This window comes from Aricia agestis, chromosome 14 (genome assembly GCF_905147365.1).
Source record: "Aricia agestis chromosome 14, ilAriAges1.1, whole genome shotgun sequence".
In the NCBI taxonomy this organism is placed as follows: Eukaryota; Metazoa; Arthropoda; class Insecta; order Lepidoptera; family Lycaenidae; genus Aricia; species Aricia agestis.
The window spans coordinates 1,191,469-1,212,232 of record NC_056419.1 but is presented as its reverse complement, the minus strand read 5'-3'; the positions used below and the strand labels follow the sequence as shown (position 1 = coordinate 1,212,232).

The following is a 20,764-nucleotide window of genomic DNA, read 5'->3' as shown; positions in this document are numbered from 1 at the left end:
GGCTAAAGGCCATCGTAAAGTTTTTCTCAATGTTTCCTGCATTTGTAGAAAAGAGGTGTTGTTTGAGAGGTGTCAAGGGACACCCGGATAGAACGAAAGTCCAGTTTATTATTTCTTATGTACAAAAAACTTGTACAACGATAGCAGTTTTGCTATAGTTGTAAGCCGTGGAGTTGTAACTAACGACACTTTTTTGTCGTGTCGTTACTTTTCGTCTAAATTTCTGTCTAACCCCCTTTCGCAATAAGGAACTTCGTTCCAAAAATGTAAGATTGGCTAAGTTCCGTAAAATACGATGTCTTTTATAATGTTTAATAATATTTAATATTTGTATAAAACTAGTTTCAGATAAACTAATACGCAAGTATTTAGATTATTTCAAACTAGTTTGGCAAAATGTGTTGCTTAAAATGTTAGAAATGGAAATGTATTGGAATAATTAAATAAACAGGCTTTGTTTAAAACCAGTCTTCTTTTCTTATAATGTAAATACACCAGACTATTACAATAAATTATTTGTAAATAAATCTTTCATTATTTCAATCTTACGTAGCTTGGAGAGAAGAAATTAGATTACGCTAAAGAGATGGCTTCAGCTATGGTGTCTGGTAGTTGTCGATTTAAAGTCTCAGGAGTTGTGAACGCTAACGCTGCAGTCAGTAAAGAAGCACAACCAAACAACAACGAAGGAAGAGCTTTGTACTTTTGACCCTGTAAGATAAAATAAATAATAATTATAAGATTTCAAAATTTCATCAAGTTTTGATTTTTTGTTTAATTTTTTTTATGAGCTGGAACCAGAAAACAGACTACAATCAATCACCAGTCACCACCGACCGGACCATAGATACTCGCAACACAGATCTTACATACACAAGAAGTGTTGGTGCTGCGCACTTTTGTTTTTGTTCATCATAATCACCGTCTTGGGCTTCTGTTAACTCCACTTACTCAGTAAAATGGAGCATTCTGTATATTGTAGTATTTATCCGATCAAGCTTGCCATTTCGTCCCAAATAAAAAGTCCCCTTTGTATAATAAAATTAGAAATTAGAAGACGTACCAAAAGCAAGACGAGAGGGGCAAGGACAGTCCCGATCCTGGCGACCATAGAGCACGTGCCCATCAGGAACCCTCGAGCGGAAGTAGGCATTAGTTCTGACGTGTAAACATACAGGGTGTTGAAGCAACATGTCATCGACATCTTTCCTACTAGAAACACTATTAGCTGTGGTATGTTATATACTGCAAAGAATAAGAAAAAGAAAGAAATTGTAGAAATCAACTATAAAATTTCTGATGTTTCATCTAAAACAAGATACTGCACATTCGCAGGAGTTACCTCTTTTACAACGGAAAATCAAGATTGCTCGTTTGAAGGTCATTGATAAACATACACATTATACGTCATGCTGTTTTTGGTAGAACAGACAGGTAATAAAGGTAGGTCATACTTCTACAGTATACAGGAAACTTTAGATGATTTTGGGCATTAGGTCAGTTTACAATGTAAGTATATTCTTTATTTAGATGATAGTAAAAATATTATACCTGGAGGAATATACGCTAGAGCGACATTACACACTCCAGCTATGAAACACGATCCAATAAACGTTTTCTTCCTTCCAATTCGGTTTAGTAGAGGTAGTGGTATAAATTCACCAAATATAGATATGAATCCAGAGAGAGCATAGTTTGTATACTTATTTCCCGGAAGATAAACCGAACTGAAGATAAGACCATAGTATACAAGGGATACGGAAAACCACCAACATGCACAAACGATCAACCTGAAAAAAGAAATGTCATAATTATTTACTGTTTGCTGATTGTGAAAATAATTAAATTCTTCCGAAATAAGGTTGCAGAAATGATATTGCTTATCTAATTGCCTACCTGGCAGTTTTAGTAATAAATAAATTTTATTTAATCGGCGAAGTAACTAACAAATTAGCAAACTAGTGAAATTATTTATCTTTTATAAAATAAATAATTACAGAACAATGTGTTCATGATCCTGACCTTTTAAATATTGCAGGATATCTAAACAAAAGTTTCACGTGAAACTCCTCTTTTGAACCACCATCTTTTTCTGCTGCCAAACTCTTTTCATCCATAGCCTTTTCTGGGATGGAAAACTGATTCCAATTCCCAATTTTCTCCAGTAATCTCACGGCTTTTTTTGTTTTTCCATTAGTTAGAAGCCACCGCATACTTTCCTCCAGGAAAATGACGTAAGTCAGGAATATAAGACCAGGAAAAGCGATGATAAGTTGGAAGTGTCTCCAGTAGGGAAAGTTATATACGATGAAAGCTAAAATAATTTCACCCGAGCAAATCGCGAGTCCCAACAAAGCCGATGCTATTATTCTTTTGTCAGTTCCAATTAGCTCTACAACTGTAAATAAAAAGGGCATATTACTATCAGTTATAGAGAAATAACTAACAAAATACACACACGTTAAGTAATTGATCCAGACGGTCTATATTTTTTCATCGTAACTATAGGAGTACTAGAATCTGATGGCAAAAAATGGAAAAAATAAATTGACGCTACCAATACTGGGGCAATTGGAGCAAAATGTTTGATTTTTTTTTCTTATAGCGGCTGATTCTGTGTGTGATACATGCAAATGTAAAAAAATGTCCAAGGATATTTTTTGAAAATCTCCCATCCAAATTTGCCATGAGATTCTGGTAGACCTAAAGAAGAAATATTTAAGTAAGCACATACGTTTACTTAAATTTTCCTTGTATGCTAATGCTATAAGTATTAGGTACTCAACGGAGAATATAGCAGCTGGTGTAGGCGCCAGTAACCAAAGCGGCTTCGAAAAATTCGATCACGACATATTGATTGTAATTGCTGGTCAAAGTCTTCAATGCTCCAATACAGAGGCAAACACTGTTCAAAATGACGCCAGTTTTACGTCCCCATCTAGAAAATTAGCCTGATTTTAAATAATTCATGACAATTCAAAAGTATTAATAGGTATAATTGCTTATAATCAATTAAGTATATTCCAAGAGCTTCCTATCTAATATATAAAAATAAGTCGGGTTTTCCTTCCTGACGCTATAGCTCCAGAACGCACGAACCGATTTCCATGGTTTTGCATTCATTGGAAAGGTCTCGAGCTCCGTGAAGTCTATAGAAAGAAAAATCAGAAAAACTTCAAGAGAAAAGCAGGAAAACAGGGAAAATCATTTTATGGCAAAACAACGTTTGCCGGGACAGCTATTAGTTTATGAAAAATAAACAAAAAATAGCTTACAATTTAAAGCAAACCGCCGCTTAGTAATAAATTGGCAAGTTCAACGTTTCCATAACTAACATTCCTATAAAAATTTTAACTTCAAAAATCACAGTGTCGTCAGGCTATGTGGCTATGTCGTCATTCCACGTAATACAAACAACCATCCATCATGGAGATGGATGTTCTGTGTGAGTTACCTGTCATTGATGAGGCCTATGATCGGCATTCCCACCAGCACACCCAAATTGTGAATTGTGCCAATCATAGTTACCTTCAGTTCCTGGCATGCGAGACCAAACTAAAATAAAAGAAAAAAGTCTAAGAAAATCTGATAGATAGCACATTAACTTTTTGTGAGTGCACTTTATCGGTGTGCACCAACTTACTATAACTCTAACTGTAACTTTAACAATAACTGTATAACTACAACGCAAAATGTCAAATCTTTGGTTAAAGTCAATAATGAACGTCATATTTAACCGCTCTTTCAAACTTAATATCGAAATTTTATCTTGAAAATTTTATATGGCTCACAAGTATTTTTCATGACGGTTTTTACGGATAATTCATTTTTTATACTCTCATTCCAATTAACTGTAACTTTAACAAAAAATAAAATAAACGCAATAGACATCTGTCAAATTCTGTGGTCAAAGTCAAGGTTAAAGTTAAGTTAGCCTTATCTATAACCATAACGATAACTGTAACTATTACCACGCCTTTGATGCAATCCCTTAGTTTATCTATCGTTGTTTTTCTTCTTTATATCATCATTAGATTTCATTACTTTAATTCTAATTACTTTCGAAACCTGAAATGCTTACCTCAGTAACTACAGAATTATTATCCTTATAAACCCAGTCGTGGCAAGTGTCTGTGCCTAGGACAGCATCAGGATCACATGTTTTGTTGTGTTTGAATATAGGTCTAGAGCATTTGTAGTCTTCTACCGATGATGGCCACCATTTTGGAGGGAACGAAGAATTTATCGTCTCACATTGTGGTACTAAACATCTGAAATAAAAGTATACACACTGCCACAAATATACTCAAATCAAATAAGACTAGTTCCAGCCGAAGCGTAGAAAAACGCAAGAGTTTTTCCTAAATCTGTACCAAATTTTTATGAAGAATTATTGTTAAAATTTTCTTAATGATTTATCTAATATTTAATATGCCCCATTACATCAAATTATTATTATTCTCATAAGAATATAAGATGCTTTATGTAATTCAACATATTGTACTGAAAACAACCTCAATTGTCAGTCAATTGTGCTATTATCTCTATTAATACAGCCACAATAAAATTGCGAGTTCCGTATTATTTAATTTATCCACTCGTTGTTACCGCATGCTTAACGAAATTATTATTTCCATTATATTATGAAAATTGAAAGCCTATTGTAACTCATTTCATTATACTATTGTGTTCTAGCCATAATTTACTTGGTATTTTACTACCATGATAACCTTTATGTTTTCATGATTTTTCATTACACTGCTTCATACTACTACAGTAATTTTAGAATAAACTTTAATGCATAATATTGTAAATTTTATTTTTATTTATAAGACCCTAAGAATGACTCATTACCTAGTCAATGGTACAATATTCTATTTTTTATTTTATTTTTATTTTATTTAATGTACAAAACACATTACAATCGAAATGAAGTGAAATGATAAATACAGTTTATGACCTGGGCAACACATTATGTGCACACTATTAAAAAATACATTGCAAACTATAACATTTGCAACAGCTAATACCTACATAATAATTTACCAATCTATATTAAAAAGGTGAACACTAAAAATAGGTTATTTGGAACCTTCTAAGGTGATATGGAGGATGTGCTTAACAATTTTTATATACGATTGAAGCTTATCAAAAATGTCTAAATTTTTATTTTGTTTTGAATAATTATTATATTGGCAAGCCATGCGTGTTAAGGGATTAACACGCATGGCTCGCCATTATTCGAAATAGTTATACTTAAATAATAATAACAAATAATTAACAGTTATAGCCGCATCAAAAAATATATATAACAGCTAATAGATTATGTAATATAAGATGAATTATTTTAAATCTCGTTTATTTATTTTAATTTGAACGTATTTTGCAATGAGTTTCTAAAATACGTATTTTGGCAGCAATTTCACAAATGATGTACTTACAAAAATAGTAGAGGTTAAGTACCTGGTAAAACATATCAAATTATTACCTATATTCTGTAGCGGCGGCAGAGAATACAAAATTGGTGTTGCTCATGCTAACGAAAATGACTGGGATAAAAATTAGTAAGCACTGGAACAGCTGATACTTCTGGCAGCCGCTGACCAGATCAGAAATGTTGTCACCTATCACAACCTTCTTCACTTTCTCCTCATTGATGTTCTTAGGCATTTTAACAAGAAAAAAAACAACAGTATTAAAAAACAGTAACGATCCTCCCGCGGTTGGCCACGGAATGCCATGGTCTTACTATATGGTACGCATACATTATCTACACTCAAATTAGCATCACAATATTCCGGTAACTAAGTTAGGGGTGAAGCCAAACAAGCATAATTTGTGAGTTGTGAGCCGCAGAATTTCGGTTGGCAGAAATTCTGCTCCGAATTTCTCGAACCGAATTTAGTTAAAAACAACTGTTAGGGTGAGGCCAAACGAGCGTAATGGGGAATATGCAAATATAATATAAAAAAATATAAAAGATTAATAATCCATACTAATATTATAAATGCAAAAGTGTGTCTGTCTGTCTGTCCGTCTATCTGTCTGTCTATCTGTTACCTCTTCACGCGCGAACGGCTGAACCGATTTTGCTGAAATTTGTCATGGAGATACTTTGACTCCCGAGAAAGGACATAGGATAGTTTTTATCCCGGGCTCCCGCGCGATAAACGAATTTGGCGCAACGGAGTTGCGGGCGTCATCTAGTATTTTATAAAACATTGTTTTTTTTTTAAAATACGAATTAAATGTACTTAACTTGAAACGGAACGGATTTTAAAACACCAATCAGCGTTCAGTGACGTCACACATGCTATTCCCGCGTTCCATTTAGCGTTAAAAACTAAGCGTTTTGATCGTTTTTCACGCTAAATGGAACGCGGGGCATAACAACTTTTTGAGAGGTACGATCAGGTGCGGCCATCGTCAATTATAATTGTCAAACAGTAGTGACGTCATACAGACTATAGATCCGTTTTGGCGCCAAAATTTAAATTGACAATTTTAAACCGCATTTTTTGCAGTAAATTCCAGTGTTTTGATTTTTTATATATTGTGGTCTATTCTACATGGAGTTCTTTAAAATAAACACGAAAATAAAAATATCTCATCTTCCCTATTTTGTGAGTCGTGAGTCGCGGAATTTCGGTCGCGTAAATATTTTTCATAGAAATCATGACTCACAAAATTACGCTCGTGTGAATCAAACAGTATGAAACTGTTTTTTTTTTGCGTTTATTTACGCGACCGAAATTCTGCGACTCACGACTCACAAAATTACGCTCGTTTGGCCTCACCCTAACAGTTGTTTTTAACTAAATTCGGTTCGGTTTCGAGTTCGCAACAGCAGTGGTATGTATAGCGATAAACAAATAAAATATATTTTTGTAATGTTTTGTAATTCTATTGAAAATGTAATGAAGAAAGTAGTTTTGATTGTTCGATTCATTTTGAATGATTTTCAGTTCATATTACATTCAGTTCATTATACACATAATTCAAATGTAATAAAATGTTAAATATGTATACACCTGTTATATTTATTATAAAAATAAAAGAGAGATAAAGAAACTTCTTTAGAAAAAGTCTATGTGTTGTCTTTATTTTTCTTTAAGTAAAAAAATGTTCTTGATAAAACATCTTTTAATCTATAATCATCTTTAAAATATTATCTTTTCTTTAATTTAAATTTCCGCATTTTGTGTTTTAGTAATTTCACTTCCGATATAATGTTAGCGTCTTCAATAGATCTGATAAGACTACCATACTATAATATTCGGTTATATAATAATTGTTCTCTGTAATATTGTATTTCGATCTGTACGGTGCGCACAATCTTTTTATGATAGTTTGATATTGATTTGATAGAAAGCGAGAGAAAGTCCGTTTTTGATACTAATGTCGTTTATTCGACTTATAGAATGATATGAGTACGCGCGGAATGATTGATGACCGAATGCGAACTGAAGTTATTGCTAACAATTACTTAAATCGTGTAAAATGCTGATGATACAATTCTGTGTACGCGCTTGCCCGTACATGCTCCCGGGCGAGAAGATGAGGAATAAGAGATTGATGTTATGTGAGTGACGTGCTATACAAGGTGATTGAACAATGTGTCCTTAAAATTAAAGATGATTAACAAGGTGATGATACAATATTGACTTAAAATTAGAGCGACTGGTTATGCTTAAAAAGCACGGGCGACGTGCCTTTATTCACTACACGCGTACTTGAATCGAGCTTTGAACCATCGCACACATGAGACTCACTTTTGCTATGCTTTTCACTCAAGCCGTAGCACTGATTTACACCACTTGGTCACTACACTGATTCACTGCACACTCACTAACACAACGAACCAGAGGTGGCCGCCGGGAGCCCAACGGGTGGACCTTGACGACTTCTCCTTCTGCTTGACCCGCCGCCGGACGCGCGGGCTGCGTGCTCCCGCGGTAGCGCCGCCACAGCAGCGCGGCGCCGAAGACCGCTGCTATCGTCACTACCACGTATATGACCGTGTAGTGATGCACATCATGATACGAGATGCGCTTTGTTAGTACTTCTTCTGATGCCCTTTTAAGCTCCTCTATTTGTCTGGAGACATCCCTAAAGAGTCCTCGATTTTCGGATATTGATTCGCTGTCGACGACTGAGATGGGAACTGATAAATTGAAGATCTTGTTGATTGGCGGAATTTCTATTTTTAATACATCCGCTTCTTTATTCAAAACGTTCGATTGTAATTTGTGTGTAAATATCGTAAATGAGCTACCTTTAATTACACACTTGTCGCTAAGTGTCATTATTCCCACCTGGTGTAATGTTTCTGCTGCAATATGATGCTCACATATGATTGTTACGGTGCAATGACCGCAGCAATAAAATAAATAAGTGTTTATTTTGCTAAGTTCCGTCCATTGCTCTTTACAAATCGATGTTTTTGTTTCACAATTATCTGAAGATAAATCTTTTTTACATAAATTCTTTTCTAATTTATTTTGCTGGATTGGCTGCTTTGAAGTACATATAATATTAATATCATAGTTTAAACAATTTCGCAAGTCCTCGTCCGACATACGAATATAAGAATCTTTGTGTATATTTATTGCGACGTAATCTGATACTGGCACGATACTGATCGTATTGAAATTAATTCTTTTTGGGATAGGTATAAGCTTAAAAATTTCGAAGTAGTCTCTACTAACCAATGGAATTCTAACTTCAAATATGATAAATTGTTTCGATGCTCTCGCTTTTAAATTAAGTAAATGATACATTTTTGATAGATCTGACTGAATATTTTCTAGGGGTAGCGATACATCTTTTGTTAGTAAACCCGCAATAATGTTCAGCTCGTCCCGTAACTGCTCGGGAGGTAAGAGATGATAGTTTAGTTTCCCAGAGTAGACACTAGTGAGTGTGTCAATGAGCGTCTCTTGAATGTTTTGTAGACTGGATAACATGTTGTAGGCAATAATCGATGACAACGTAAATTCATTGCGCGTCGCTACCTCTTGAAGTACATCTCCTTCCACGCGGACAGCTTCCTCTAAATCACTCAAATGTTCATTGTATCTTCGACCCTTTTTATCAAGTTGAGTTCTGCTTCGACGACCGACGTCTGGTTTTTCCACAAAATTGCTAAATGTTTTTCATTTTCTCTGACTGTCTCGATATCTGTTTTGTACTGTTCGGCGAATTGTTCGTCCAGTACGCCGAACAGACTGTGAGCGATATATCCGACACCGTTGATAAGGCCTCGACGTAGTCGCGTGCGCGCGCTTCGCCATGTGAACTGCTGACCGAGTAGAATGCCATTGTTGTGCTCTAGATCGTTGAACCCGTGACGTAATTGTAAAAGGATTATGTCACATTGTTTTATCTTGTCGTTAGGGTTACTACACATGTTTTCTAAATAATTAATATAGTTAGTGAGCAGTTTCGTGCCCTACCAATACGGATCCATGTCATAATAAATTACGAGTTTCCATTCATCTCGTTGGAGCCGCATGTCTGATATTTTGTCAAAGTAAAATCCTTGTGTTGCATTTAAATTTGATACTTGATATTGGCTTGTAACTGATGAAATTGATAAGATTAAAAACATAAATATCGAAAACAGAAAATTGCTATATTTATTCGGACGTCTGACGTGCATGGTTCCGTAACTCGTTTTAGGTGATGCTGAGGTCGATGCTGCTTGCTGCTGATCTGGTTTGGAAGACGTAAGGTTGGTATCATTAGCGTTTACAGGTAATCTTGATATTTTAGCAACGGGTCTTTTGATAACGCCGTTTTTAGTTTTGATTGAAACTACTCGAACATAGCTATCCTTTCCGGGATGTAAATCTACTATTTTTCCAAGAGCCCACTTTCCTGCAGGTAAATTGGCGTCGTGGATGATAACAACGTCATTGATGTTGAGGTTCTCCTGTGGTTGACACCACTTGCTCCGTGCTGATAGCTGACACAGGTACTCGATTCGCCACCTCTTCCATATGTCATCAAAAATTTTCTGAGTTAATTGCCATCTTGTACGGTGATCCTTTTCAGTTTCAATGATTGTTAAAGTAGGGCCGCTCGCTAGGAAATGCGACGGAGTGAGATAATTGAAATCTTCTGGATCTTCGGTTAGTGTACATAAGGGACGTGTGTTTAAACAGGCTTCCAACTGTGCTAGTAATGTAGAAAATTCCTCGAATGTCAACTTTTGTTCACCGATTACTCGTTTGAGATGATATTTAAGACTCTTCACCGCTGCTTCCCATAGACCACCTGCGCTCGGCCACGAGAGGGCGTTGAAGTGCCATTGGATTTCCATTTCTGTGATAGCCGTAAAAAATTCGCTGTCTAATGTTGATTTCAAATCTAAATATTCTTGATTTATAATTCTGCTAGCTCCGACAAAATTGGTACCATTATCACTATAAATGTGGCGAGGTGTTCCTTGTCTGGCAGACATTCTTCGTAATGCCGCCAGGAATGATGATGAGCTGAGATCTGATACCAGCTCTAAGTGCACGGCTTTTGTAGCCATGCATACAAATACAGCGATATAGCCTTTCGAAGTTTTTACACCGCGACCTTTGTTTGTTTTGACGTCGACAAATCCTGTGTAGTCTACTCCAGAATGGTAGAATGGTCTTGTCGGTGTGGTGCGGGCTGCCGGTAAGTCACCCATTAATTGAGTATGCTTGATAGGATTATGACGCTTACATATTACACACCCACGCAAGCGCTTTTTCACAATATTGTTGCCCCCAACGATCCAATATTTGTGTCGCAAAAATGCTGACGTAAGTCTGGCACCACCATGAAATGTAAGCTGATGAGCCTGGTCAATAAGAAGTTCGGCTAAACGACTATGACCAGGGATGATAATAGGGTGCTTCATCTCGGGATCTGGATTTAATTGATTGATTGTACTCTTCGTGAGTAACTTGTTGTTTCGAAGGCTAATGATCTCCTTTGTGAAGGTATGTTCTTGAACTTTTTTAATGATACAATAACTCGATCTCCGTAATTCTGATATTGATAGAAATGATGATTGATTGGGTTCCGGACGGTATTTGATTCGCAATATCCATGATAGTATTCGAATGATTTTATTATATGAGCTGTAATTTGATAGTAGTTGATATATGATATTGTTGTCTGTCCCGTGCTCGGCGACATTTACTTGTTTTGTTATTTTCACTTCCTGATCAGTGAAATATTTTTCAGGTGTCTCTTGATATATGCTGTTCTGCAACACAGCAGGACCCTGCCACCACAAATTATGCTGACTCAGCTGTGGAGCGGCGATTCCGCGACTTGCACAGTCAGCAGGATTGTGCTCAGACTTGATGTAACGCCAACATGATCCTGGCATGATTTTGATAATTTCTTGCACCCTGTTGGCAACAAAGGTTTTCCACCTTCCTGGATCTCCATTAAGCCAGCCCAATACGACCATTGAATCTGACCAACCATGTATCTCGGTGTGGTAATTGCTTAGACACAACCTGACTTTTGACATAAGTCTTGATAATAGGAGAGCGCCACTTAGCTCTAGTCTCGGAAGTGATATATTTTTACCGAACGGAACTAGCCTTGCTTTGGCTACTAATAGAGTACTCTTTACTTTGTCTCCATCTGTAATTTTACAATAAATAGCACAGGCATATGCTTTCATTGATGAGTCACAGAAACCATGTAACTCGATCCTGTGGCATTGTTTCGTGTAAATCCATCGCGGTATTTGTAATTTATTAATATTGTTTATATCTTGCTTCACCTTATTCCATTCTGATTTGATATTTTCAGGCAACTCCTCATCCCAACTGATTTTAGAGAGCCATACGCTTTGAAAAATGATTTTCAACTTAGTTGATAAAGGTGTTAGCCAACCTAACGGATCAAAGAGCTTTGAAATATCTGATAGTAAAGATCTCTTTGTTTACGACTTTGATGGCTGATCTATGCTATATTTAAAGGTAAAAACTTCTAGGTGTGGATTCCAGCAAAGCCCTAGAGTTTTTGTATGTTCTGCTTGCTTGAAATTAAAATTATCTTGATTGTTTGATTTGTAAATATGATTTGATAATTCGGGAATGTTAGATCTCCATTTTCTGAGGTTGAATCCACCTGATTTTAGCAGCTTGATTAGATCGGCATGTAGTTTCTTTGCTTCTTCAATAGTATGCAATCCATCTAAAAGGTCATCCATGTAAAAGGATCGGTCAAGGACGTCGGCTGCTTGACTATAATTATGTCTTTCATCTGTTGCTAATTGTTTCAGAGTCATCATGGCCAAGAATGGAGCTGATTTCGTGCCATATGTAACTGTTGTTAGTTGAAATTCTTTGATTGGTTCATCTGTACTATTTTTTGCAGGGATTCATCTTCTTCATGTACCCAAATTTGCCTAAACATTTTTTCGATATCCGCTGTAAATGCAAATTGATATTGTCTCCACTTAATTAAGAGAGATTGTAAATCTTGTTGCAGATTGGGTCCACACTGCATGACGTCATTTAAACTATGCCCAGAGCAGGTTTTCACGGACGCATTAAAAACCACTCTAAATTTTGTAGTTGTTGACTCGACCCGCTGTACACAATGATGCGTCATATAGCATTCAGGTTTCGTATTACTTGTTGCTGGTTTCATATGTCCTAATGAATGATATTCGCGCCTAAATAATTTATAGTCTTTTTCTAAATTTTCTTGTTGTTGAAATTTCCGTTCTAGAGATCGAAATTGAGCGAATGCTTTGTTTTTGGAACTGCCTAAATTTTTCTCGAAGTTACTCTTCATAGGAAGTCTCACGACGTATCTCCCGTCATCTCGTCGCGAGGTAGTCTGCTGGAAGTATTCGATACACTGCTGGTCTGCTGATGACATATTATTTGATTTTTCTGAAATATCCTCGATCTCCCAAAATTTTTGAATTTGCTCTATGTTATTTAAAACGATGTTACATTGCAGCGTTTTATTACTACCGCTTAAAATCCAACCTAGTTGCGTGTTTTGTGCTATAGGTCAAACTTGATCCCCTTAATTAATGAATAAATATCGGCTCCTAAAAGGAGATCGACCGGGTGACTGATGTTGAATTCAGGATCTGCTAACTTAAGATTATCTAAAAATGACCATGATGGTTTTGTAAATGACTGACTCGGCAAATTTTTTAATTAAATTTTGCATTATAAAAACGTCTGTGTCGAATTCGAAGTTACCATTAATTGAAAGGCATTTAATATGTATAAGGCCCTTACAATTACTTTCTTTTGCGCCTACTCCAAAAATTACTCCTTGACATTTTTGACGTGATAGCCCTAACTGATGTGCTGCGTTCTCCGTGATTAATGATGCTTGAGACCCTTGATCTAATAAAGCACGCATGTTTAAATATGACCCATCCGAGGTTTGTACCTTGACCATTGCAGTGGCCAAAAGTACTTCCGGTATATCGTGCTGTGACACGTGCGCGTTTGTTCGAGGTGCTTGAGTTGGTTCCGACTTAGGTGCATTCCTTGACGTCATCGTGTTTGAACTTTGATTCCATTGCACAAACGCGTCTTGTAAAAGTGTGTTATGCATTTGATTGCATTCGCGACAAGTTTTGATAGAAATGCATTCTTTACCTTGGTGGCAATAAAGACAATTTTGGCATAAATTAAATTTTGATACGGTTCTTCGCTTATATGCTGGCGACATTTGCAAAAATTGAGGACAATGGAAAATGCCATGATCGTTTGTTTTACAAATAAGACATTTATAAAACTTTGTTAATTTGACGTTCTTTATGTTATTAAATTGCGATGTATTTCGACCGTGTGTCGATGATATTTGCTGATGTTTGAAATTGTTCGATGTATGATATTTACTGCTATGCCCCGGGTTTGCTTGATAATTTTGACCGCTGTTGCGCGTCATTGATTTATTAATTTGCTTGCGACTTGTAGATTCTAGAGTAGTAAAAGTAGTTTCTAAATATGCTAAAAATTCCTTCAAATTTGGTATTTCTCTTTTGTTTTTAACTGATGCAATGTAACGATTTTCCGTTTCTGTGTCAAATTTAAGACATAAAAGACGGATGACTAACGGATCCCATGAATCTACGTCTACTCCTAAGTTTCTGATGGCGTTAAGACTTTCAAGAAGAGTGTCATGCATTTTCTTGATATGATACAATGACCCTCTCGGTACTGCAGGAATATCAAGTATAAGATCTATGAGCGAATTTAAAATTAATCTATTGTTATCATATCTGTGATTCAAAATTTGCCAACATACAGAATAATTGTCGGATGATATAGTTAGATGTTGAATGAGCCTCTCGGCTTCACCTCTAACTTTTGATTTTAGAAACTGCATCCGTTGTGCATCCGAAAGCGAAGGATTTCTGTGGATTGATTCCATAAAGAGATCCTTGAAAGAAACCCATTGATGATAATTCCCACTGAAGCTTGGTACTTCCAGTTGAGGTGTTGATTGTTCCGTGTGTGTTACGGACCCCATCTTTTTGTTGATAGCAGCTATGATGTTATTGTATTTTCCTTCATAATTGAAAAAAGTAGCTTCATAGTTCGGGTCCCTACCGCCTAATTCGCTGTCCAAATCCCAATGAGCGGAATCTATTGTTGACCAACGAGATTCTATGGAGCGAAGAAGATGCTCAAACTGCCATTTTTCATTTATTTTGTCTAGATTTATATTTGATAGAGTGTGCTCAAACGCCTTAAAATTACTGCATTGCTTGCGCAGCATTTCGTTGGTTTTGCTGTCCAGGCCTCGAGATTGAGCTGATGATCCCTGACCATAAGGTGGTTGAGCGTTCGGAACACCCAATGGTGTAGCGGGTTTGATAATAGGGGTGGAGGGCCTGCTCTCCTCCCTTGGTTGATAATTTTCAATTACTCCCCTAATGTTGAGAAATCTATCTTTTATTATTTCAAATTGGTTAGTTGTAAAATAAGTATGTGATTTAATACCTGATCCACAAAGCTTTATATGATTTGATTGATATTCGTGCCAGTAACCGTCAAGCGTGTCGAGACGGCGTTTTTTTTTCCGAAGTTTTCCGATCTGCCCCATCTTTCTTGAAATTAGTATAAATTTGCTAAATGGCAGCCGAAATTTGTTCCTGTGTAGCTAATAGATCTTCCACGTTGGACATTTTGATATGATGTAATTTGCTTTAGTGTATAAAATTGAACGATCTTACTTGAAATATGCTGATAATTGGCTGGAACCTGGGCTGCTGACTGCTTCCCGGGAACGCCACGCGATGATGCTGGGTGATAGTCTTGATAAATGATGATAAGTCCCTTGATAGCGTAGGCACTGAGTCCACGTTTTCACTGAATCACTCGCGAGGCTTATTTCGTCACTAAGCCAAAAAGTCACTCGAAGGACCAAAAAAGATGTACGGTGCGCACAATCTTTTTATGATAGTTTGATATTGATTTGATAGAAAGCGAGAGAAAGTCCGTTTTTGATACTAATGTCGTTTATTGATCGACTTATAGAATGATATGAGTACGCGCGGAATGATTGATGACCGAATGCGAACTGAAGTTATTGCTAACAATTACTTAAATCGTGTAAAATGCTGATGATACAACTCTGTGTACGCGCTTGCCCGTACACGATCTAAGTATTATATTTTTAATGATCGTTTTTATCTTGCCACAATATACCTACATACCTAGTCTTAATAAAAATGAATCCTGGCGACGAAAGGAACAAATTCATTTATCGCTAATATACTGTTGCATTAATTTTGTTATGAATTATGATGGTCAATTTTTAAGCAACTCATCTGGCTAGTTTATGTCCAATTTTTTAGGCATGTATTTAAATCAATATCTGTATATCCCTTTTCTCGATCAAAATATTTGCAAGTTTCACCAAAAATACTGACTTGCACACTAATTATGCACCCTAAATAATACGAATTCAGCATACTCTTTATTTTCGGATTTCTTCAACAGTAACTACTTGCAATCATCCACTATTTCCACCCACTCCCCTACAAAAACAAATACAATTGATAACTCAGTAATATCAAGTATTGAAATATTACCACAAACTATTAATAAGTTACTCGGTACAGTTGATGTCACTAAAGGCGCGGGCCTGGATAACATCCCACCCCAATTTATATCCCGCTGCTCAGATTCCTTGACGTTACCTATTACCCTATTATTTAAGCGATCTGTAACAGAAGGTATAGTCCCAAACATGTGGAAATCAGCTTTTGTTTCACCAATTCATAAGAGTGGTAGTAAAAATGAAATTAAGATTTATAGACCCATCTCAAAACTGTGCGTGTTCGTTAAGCTTTTGGAAAAAATCGTTTATACACAAGTATATAGTTCTCTCGCAAACCTTTTTATTCCTGAACAACATGGTTTCCTTCCGCGCAGATCAACAACTTCCAATCTCTTAACCTTCGTTGAATACATTGCTGAGAATATGGACTCAGGTGGTCAGGTTGACGGATTACAGCAAAGCTTTTGATCGAATAGATCACTCGCTGCTTCTGAAAAAACTTTTAAACGCCGGAATTCATGGGAATTTGTATAAGTGGTTCACCTCTTATGTTCAAAATAGGTCTCAGGCTGTAGTGGTTAATGGTTTTACCTCCCCGTGGACTACTGTACCATCAGGTGTCCCCCAAGGTTCTCTGTTGGGACTCCTACTATTCAACCTATTTGTGAATGATATACACACATGTTTTCGTCACTCTAAATTTCTTTTATACGCTGACAATATTATGAAGGTTTTTAAAAATATCACAACACTGACTGACTGCTACTTACTACAGGAGGACCTTAACAGGCTTGAAAAATATTGTCGAGACAATAAGTTAGACCTGGATACCAATAAATGTTATGCGATAACGTTTAGTCGGGCTGATAAGAACGTAAAGAACCTCTCCTATTCACTGCGTGAACAGTCTTTAAAGAAAGTGTCAGAGATTCGTGACCTAGGCGTCATTCACGACTCGAAACTCTCATACTCCAAGAATTCAAAAATATAAAAATCCTAAAAATACTGTACTGCTCGTATGTACGTAGTGTCCTTGAATACTGCTCCCAAATTTGGAACCCTCAGTACATCACCAATATAAACAGGTTGGAATCTATCCAAAAACGATTCGTTAGATTTTTACAGTACAAGTGCGGTACATCTGACACGTGTACGAATCGAGATGCAGAAGGTATCACATGCTACCCCTGCATCTCAGACGTCAAGTAGCTGATACTTGCACATTTCTAAATATTGCCCAAAACAAAATAGATTCCTCCCTTCTTATTTCCAAAATTAACCTGAATGCCCCTTCACGCTCACCCAGAATATGATCCTACAACCCCTTTTATATTCCTTTCTCCCACTCAAATTATGGGAAGAATTCCTTTTTCGTTAGAACACCTGCTTGCATGAATGATTTGAGTAAACACCATGACATTGACATTTTTAATTCATCTACTTATACTATCAGAAAGTCAATTAATAAAAATTGGTTTGAGGCTGGTCACTGATTATTGGATTCACTACTTTTGTATTATTGATAACGTATGATGCTTTTGTAACGTGTTTTTGTATCAATTATAAATACTTGTCTACCTAAATGTAAAGCAAATTTGTTAATGTTTAGATTTCTAATTGTGGAAACATGTTAATATAGTGCATAGAAATTAATCAGCTTTAATTTTAATTTATGTTTTTCACTGTATGTTTTTCGTACAAATAAAAATAAAATACTATTTAAAGTTATTTGCGAAACTGTTTTACTGAACGAATAACTATTATTAAAATAGTATATCTAACAATTCCTTAGTTCAACAAACATACTACAACTTTTAAAGGAAAACCATCACCTAAATTACTTTTAGGAACATCATTTATTCTAAATAAAACCCAATTTAATCTGTTATGTTCATATAATTAAGAACACATAAAAATCATCAAGTGCTAATTTAACATGGACTAAACTTTGGCATAGTGAATGGTAACTCAGTTTATAAACAATAATAATAAACAATCGGCAAAGAGCGAGTCGGATTCGCGCACAAAGGGTTCCTTACCGATGTATTGCAAAATAATTAAGCCTCCGGCTTAGGAATTGCACTCTAGGGGTTGACAAGCTACTAAAGAAAAAAAAAGAAAAAAACAACTGGCTTCAATTAGGAGTCGACGGAGCCCCGCTACGCGGGGCTCCTACTTCTGGGTGGTTCACAAAAAATAACCACGATGGCCATCTAACCTAACCCAATCAAGTCGTATTGGGCCAACATTGCTATTAATTATTGGCATGTATTTAAATCAATGATGTTTAAGTTTTTTTTGAAGGACATGTTCAGTTAATCAATTTTTTTTTTTGATCAGCATTCGTTTTTCTGGTATGCATTCAGTTAATTAGCGGAGTTAAGGTAGTGTGCTGAGAAATGATTCTGATGTGCATTTAATAATATCCCATTTTTTTATACAAAATATAATATTTAGGGCCTGTTTCACCGCTTCCTGATAAGGCTATCCACCACTTAATTTGACAGATGGAGTATGGAAAATCTGTCAAATCGGGCACCTTATCAGGAATCGGTGAAACAGGCCATTAGACTACTTGCATAATCGTTACTATATTCAACTTGTATTAAATTACTATTAGATACCAAATGCAAGCTAAATTGTAGATAATGTCAATATTTTTATGCGCATACACGGAAATATCGGATCTTAAAAAAACGCCGTAAAATTTTAGACATTCACAACATACAAGACGTGTCTGTTAGTGCAGGAGGTCAAGTGATAAGGAAATGGAATTTGAGAAAGAAAACTATTATGGGTATGAAAAAAATATTATGGGTGAATTTCAGAAAATAACTAGTTTGGGAGATTTCCAAAAACGGCATAGTGCCAGGGCTTACTCTCGCAAGCCCAGCGTCTAGTAAGGATATTGATCTAGATGATATTTTGGTGAACGACTGCGGCTTCTGTGCCGTTGCACAGGTAATGATTTCTGATATTATAATATTGTACTTTTCAAGTATTAAATCGTAATATTATGTTTGATTTTTGAAATGAATAAGCCTAACGAACAAACTCTAACTTTGTTCCATTCTAGATGCCAAATTCCTGAAAGTGGTGAAAATATGAAAACAAATACGGTACAGAATTTGTTATCTAAAATGGATAACAAATGCTGTACCGTATGTTGATCTAGAATTAGCTGCATGCGAGAGATACGTTCCAAATGTTGAAGCTTCAGGCTCCCTGGACTCATGTCCAGATAGTTTGTTCAATGTAACAGAAACAGTTGCATGCGATGGATTCGAATACGCAAGAATCAATTCAGTCATAATTTATATTATTATGATGTAAATCATCATTATCTGTTATTTTTATTTTATTTTTATTTATTTATTTATATCAGGCTACATAGGCCCATACAATCCTTAATGACCAACATACATATAAATTATATACACTTAATAACTGCACTTTATCACGAGTTATCGGCGACGTGACGCGCGCTTCAGTCCGGAGTCTCCCCCGGAACCTTCAGTAGACCACATCAGTCGGCCAGAATTCCTCCGCTTCAAAGGTCGACAGCAGATGCGTCGGTACTCTCACCACAAAGGAACTGAAGTTGACCTTGTGGCGAGACTGCAGACGTTTGACCCTCAAGTGGAGGGATGTCTTCTTACTGATGTAGTTCACGACGCCCTCGATGTTATGAAAGGAAATTGAGGCTCAGACACTAATATCTGTTTCCGCCAATATCAGCTTGACCTTAGATGTTAATAATGGACGCGGGCACTTGCAAGCACTCTGAACAGCATAGAAGGATTACTGGTGCTAACAGTAACGGGCTACATATCAGATCACTACAGACGCAAGGTTGCTCTTTTCGTCAATATAATATTCAACATGGCTCTATTTGGATTTATCAGAGCGTTTTCAGTCAACTAAACAATGATTTTGATTACCCAATTTCTTCAAGCTCTCTTGGCTTAATAATCTGCTGCTTATATTTTTGGTAAGTTAATATTTTTTGTGGTGATCCAGATAAATTAAAATGAGTTTCCTATAAACATATTATGTATGTACCTACTACATTATAATATTATTTTAGCAACATAATTGATAGTTCCAAAGTATCGTGTTTTCGCTGTTTGACATTGATCTAATAGCCATTGGTGCAGTTGTGTGGATCATTCAACTCCAGAAGTACCATGATACTGGTTCTACATGTCCTATGTTTTCTGATGATGGTCTACTAATGGGTCGTCCCGAAGAGCCTAAGGCGTCCATTACACGCTCATGCAAGCGACAGTCAATTCCGTCAATCATGAATTATGGTGACTGATGGACTGACGAATGGTAGACAGTCACTCAATTCTCTTCAGTTTTATGTCAGTCAAAACCAGAATTTTAAAAGGTTCACACGTTTCTAAAATTTTGCCAATATCGTCAGATGTGACGAATACAAAAAGTAAGACGAGACAACAGACTATAGATGTTGCATACAAAACACAGACTTATATTGTCATGGCACGTCGTCTGCATTATTCGGAGGTTTGGCTCTCATATCTGGAATTCTAACCCAGCCAAAGACACTCGGTGCTAAGATGCCAGAAAATATAGAATAAACTGAATTTACACCTCTGGTGTGCCTTCTAAAATGATTATTTGATTCAACTCTAGCAAAACTTAAATATTTGTACCTTGCCCATTAAATTAGATTAAAATTATATCCGTGAAACCA

General features: G+C 36.2%; 1 protein-coding gene across 1 annotated transcript; it reads right to left on the bottom strand.

Moving 5' to 3' along the window:
• Positions 1–470: 470 nt before the first annotated feature.
• Positions 471–5,721, bottom strand: LOC121733980 (organic cation transporter protein-like). Its single transcript, XM_042124394.1, has 8 exons — positions 5,489–5,721; positions 4,082–4,271; positions 3,455–3,555; positions 2,787–2,938; positions 2,023–2,398; positions 1,552–1,790; positions 1,064–1,245; positions 471–711 (listed from the first exon to the last, which is right to left on the bottom strand). Exons 1-8 carry the CDS (start codon positions 5,668–5,670, stop codon positions 574–576), a joined length of 1,560 nt encoding a protein of 519 aa, XP_041980328.1. The 5' UTR covers positions 5,671–5,721; the 3' UTR covers positions 471–573.
• Between the last annotated feature and the right edge of the window lie 15,043 nt (positions 5,722–20,764).

Coding starts and splice junctions, on each gene's coding strand:
- LOC121733980 (XM_042124394.1), bottom strand. CDS start 5,670: ATGCCTAAGAACATCAATGAGGAGAAAGTGAAGAAGGTTGTGATAGGT. Junction 1,791..2,022: donor TATCCTGCAATATTTAAAAG/GTCAGGATCATG, acceptor TTCTTTTTTCAG/GTTGATCGTTTGTGCATGTT. Junction 1,246..1,551: donor TCTAGCGTATATTCCTCCAG/GTATAATATTTT, acceptor TATTCTTTGCAG/TATATAACATACCACAGCTA.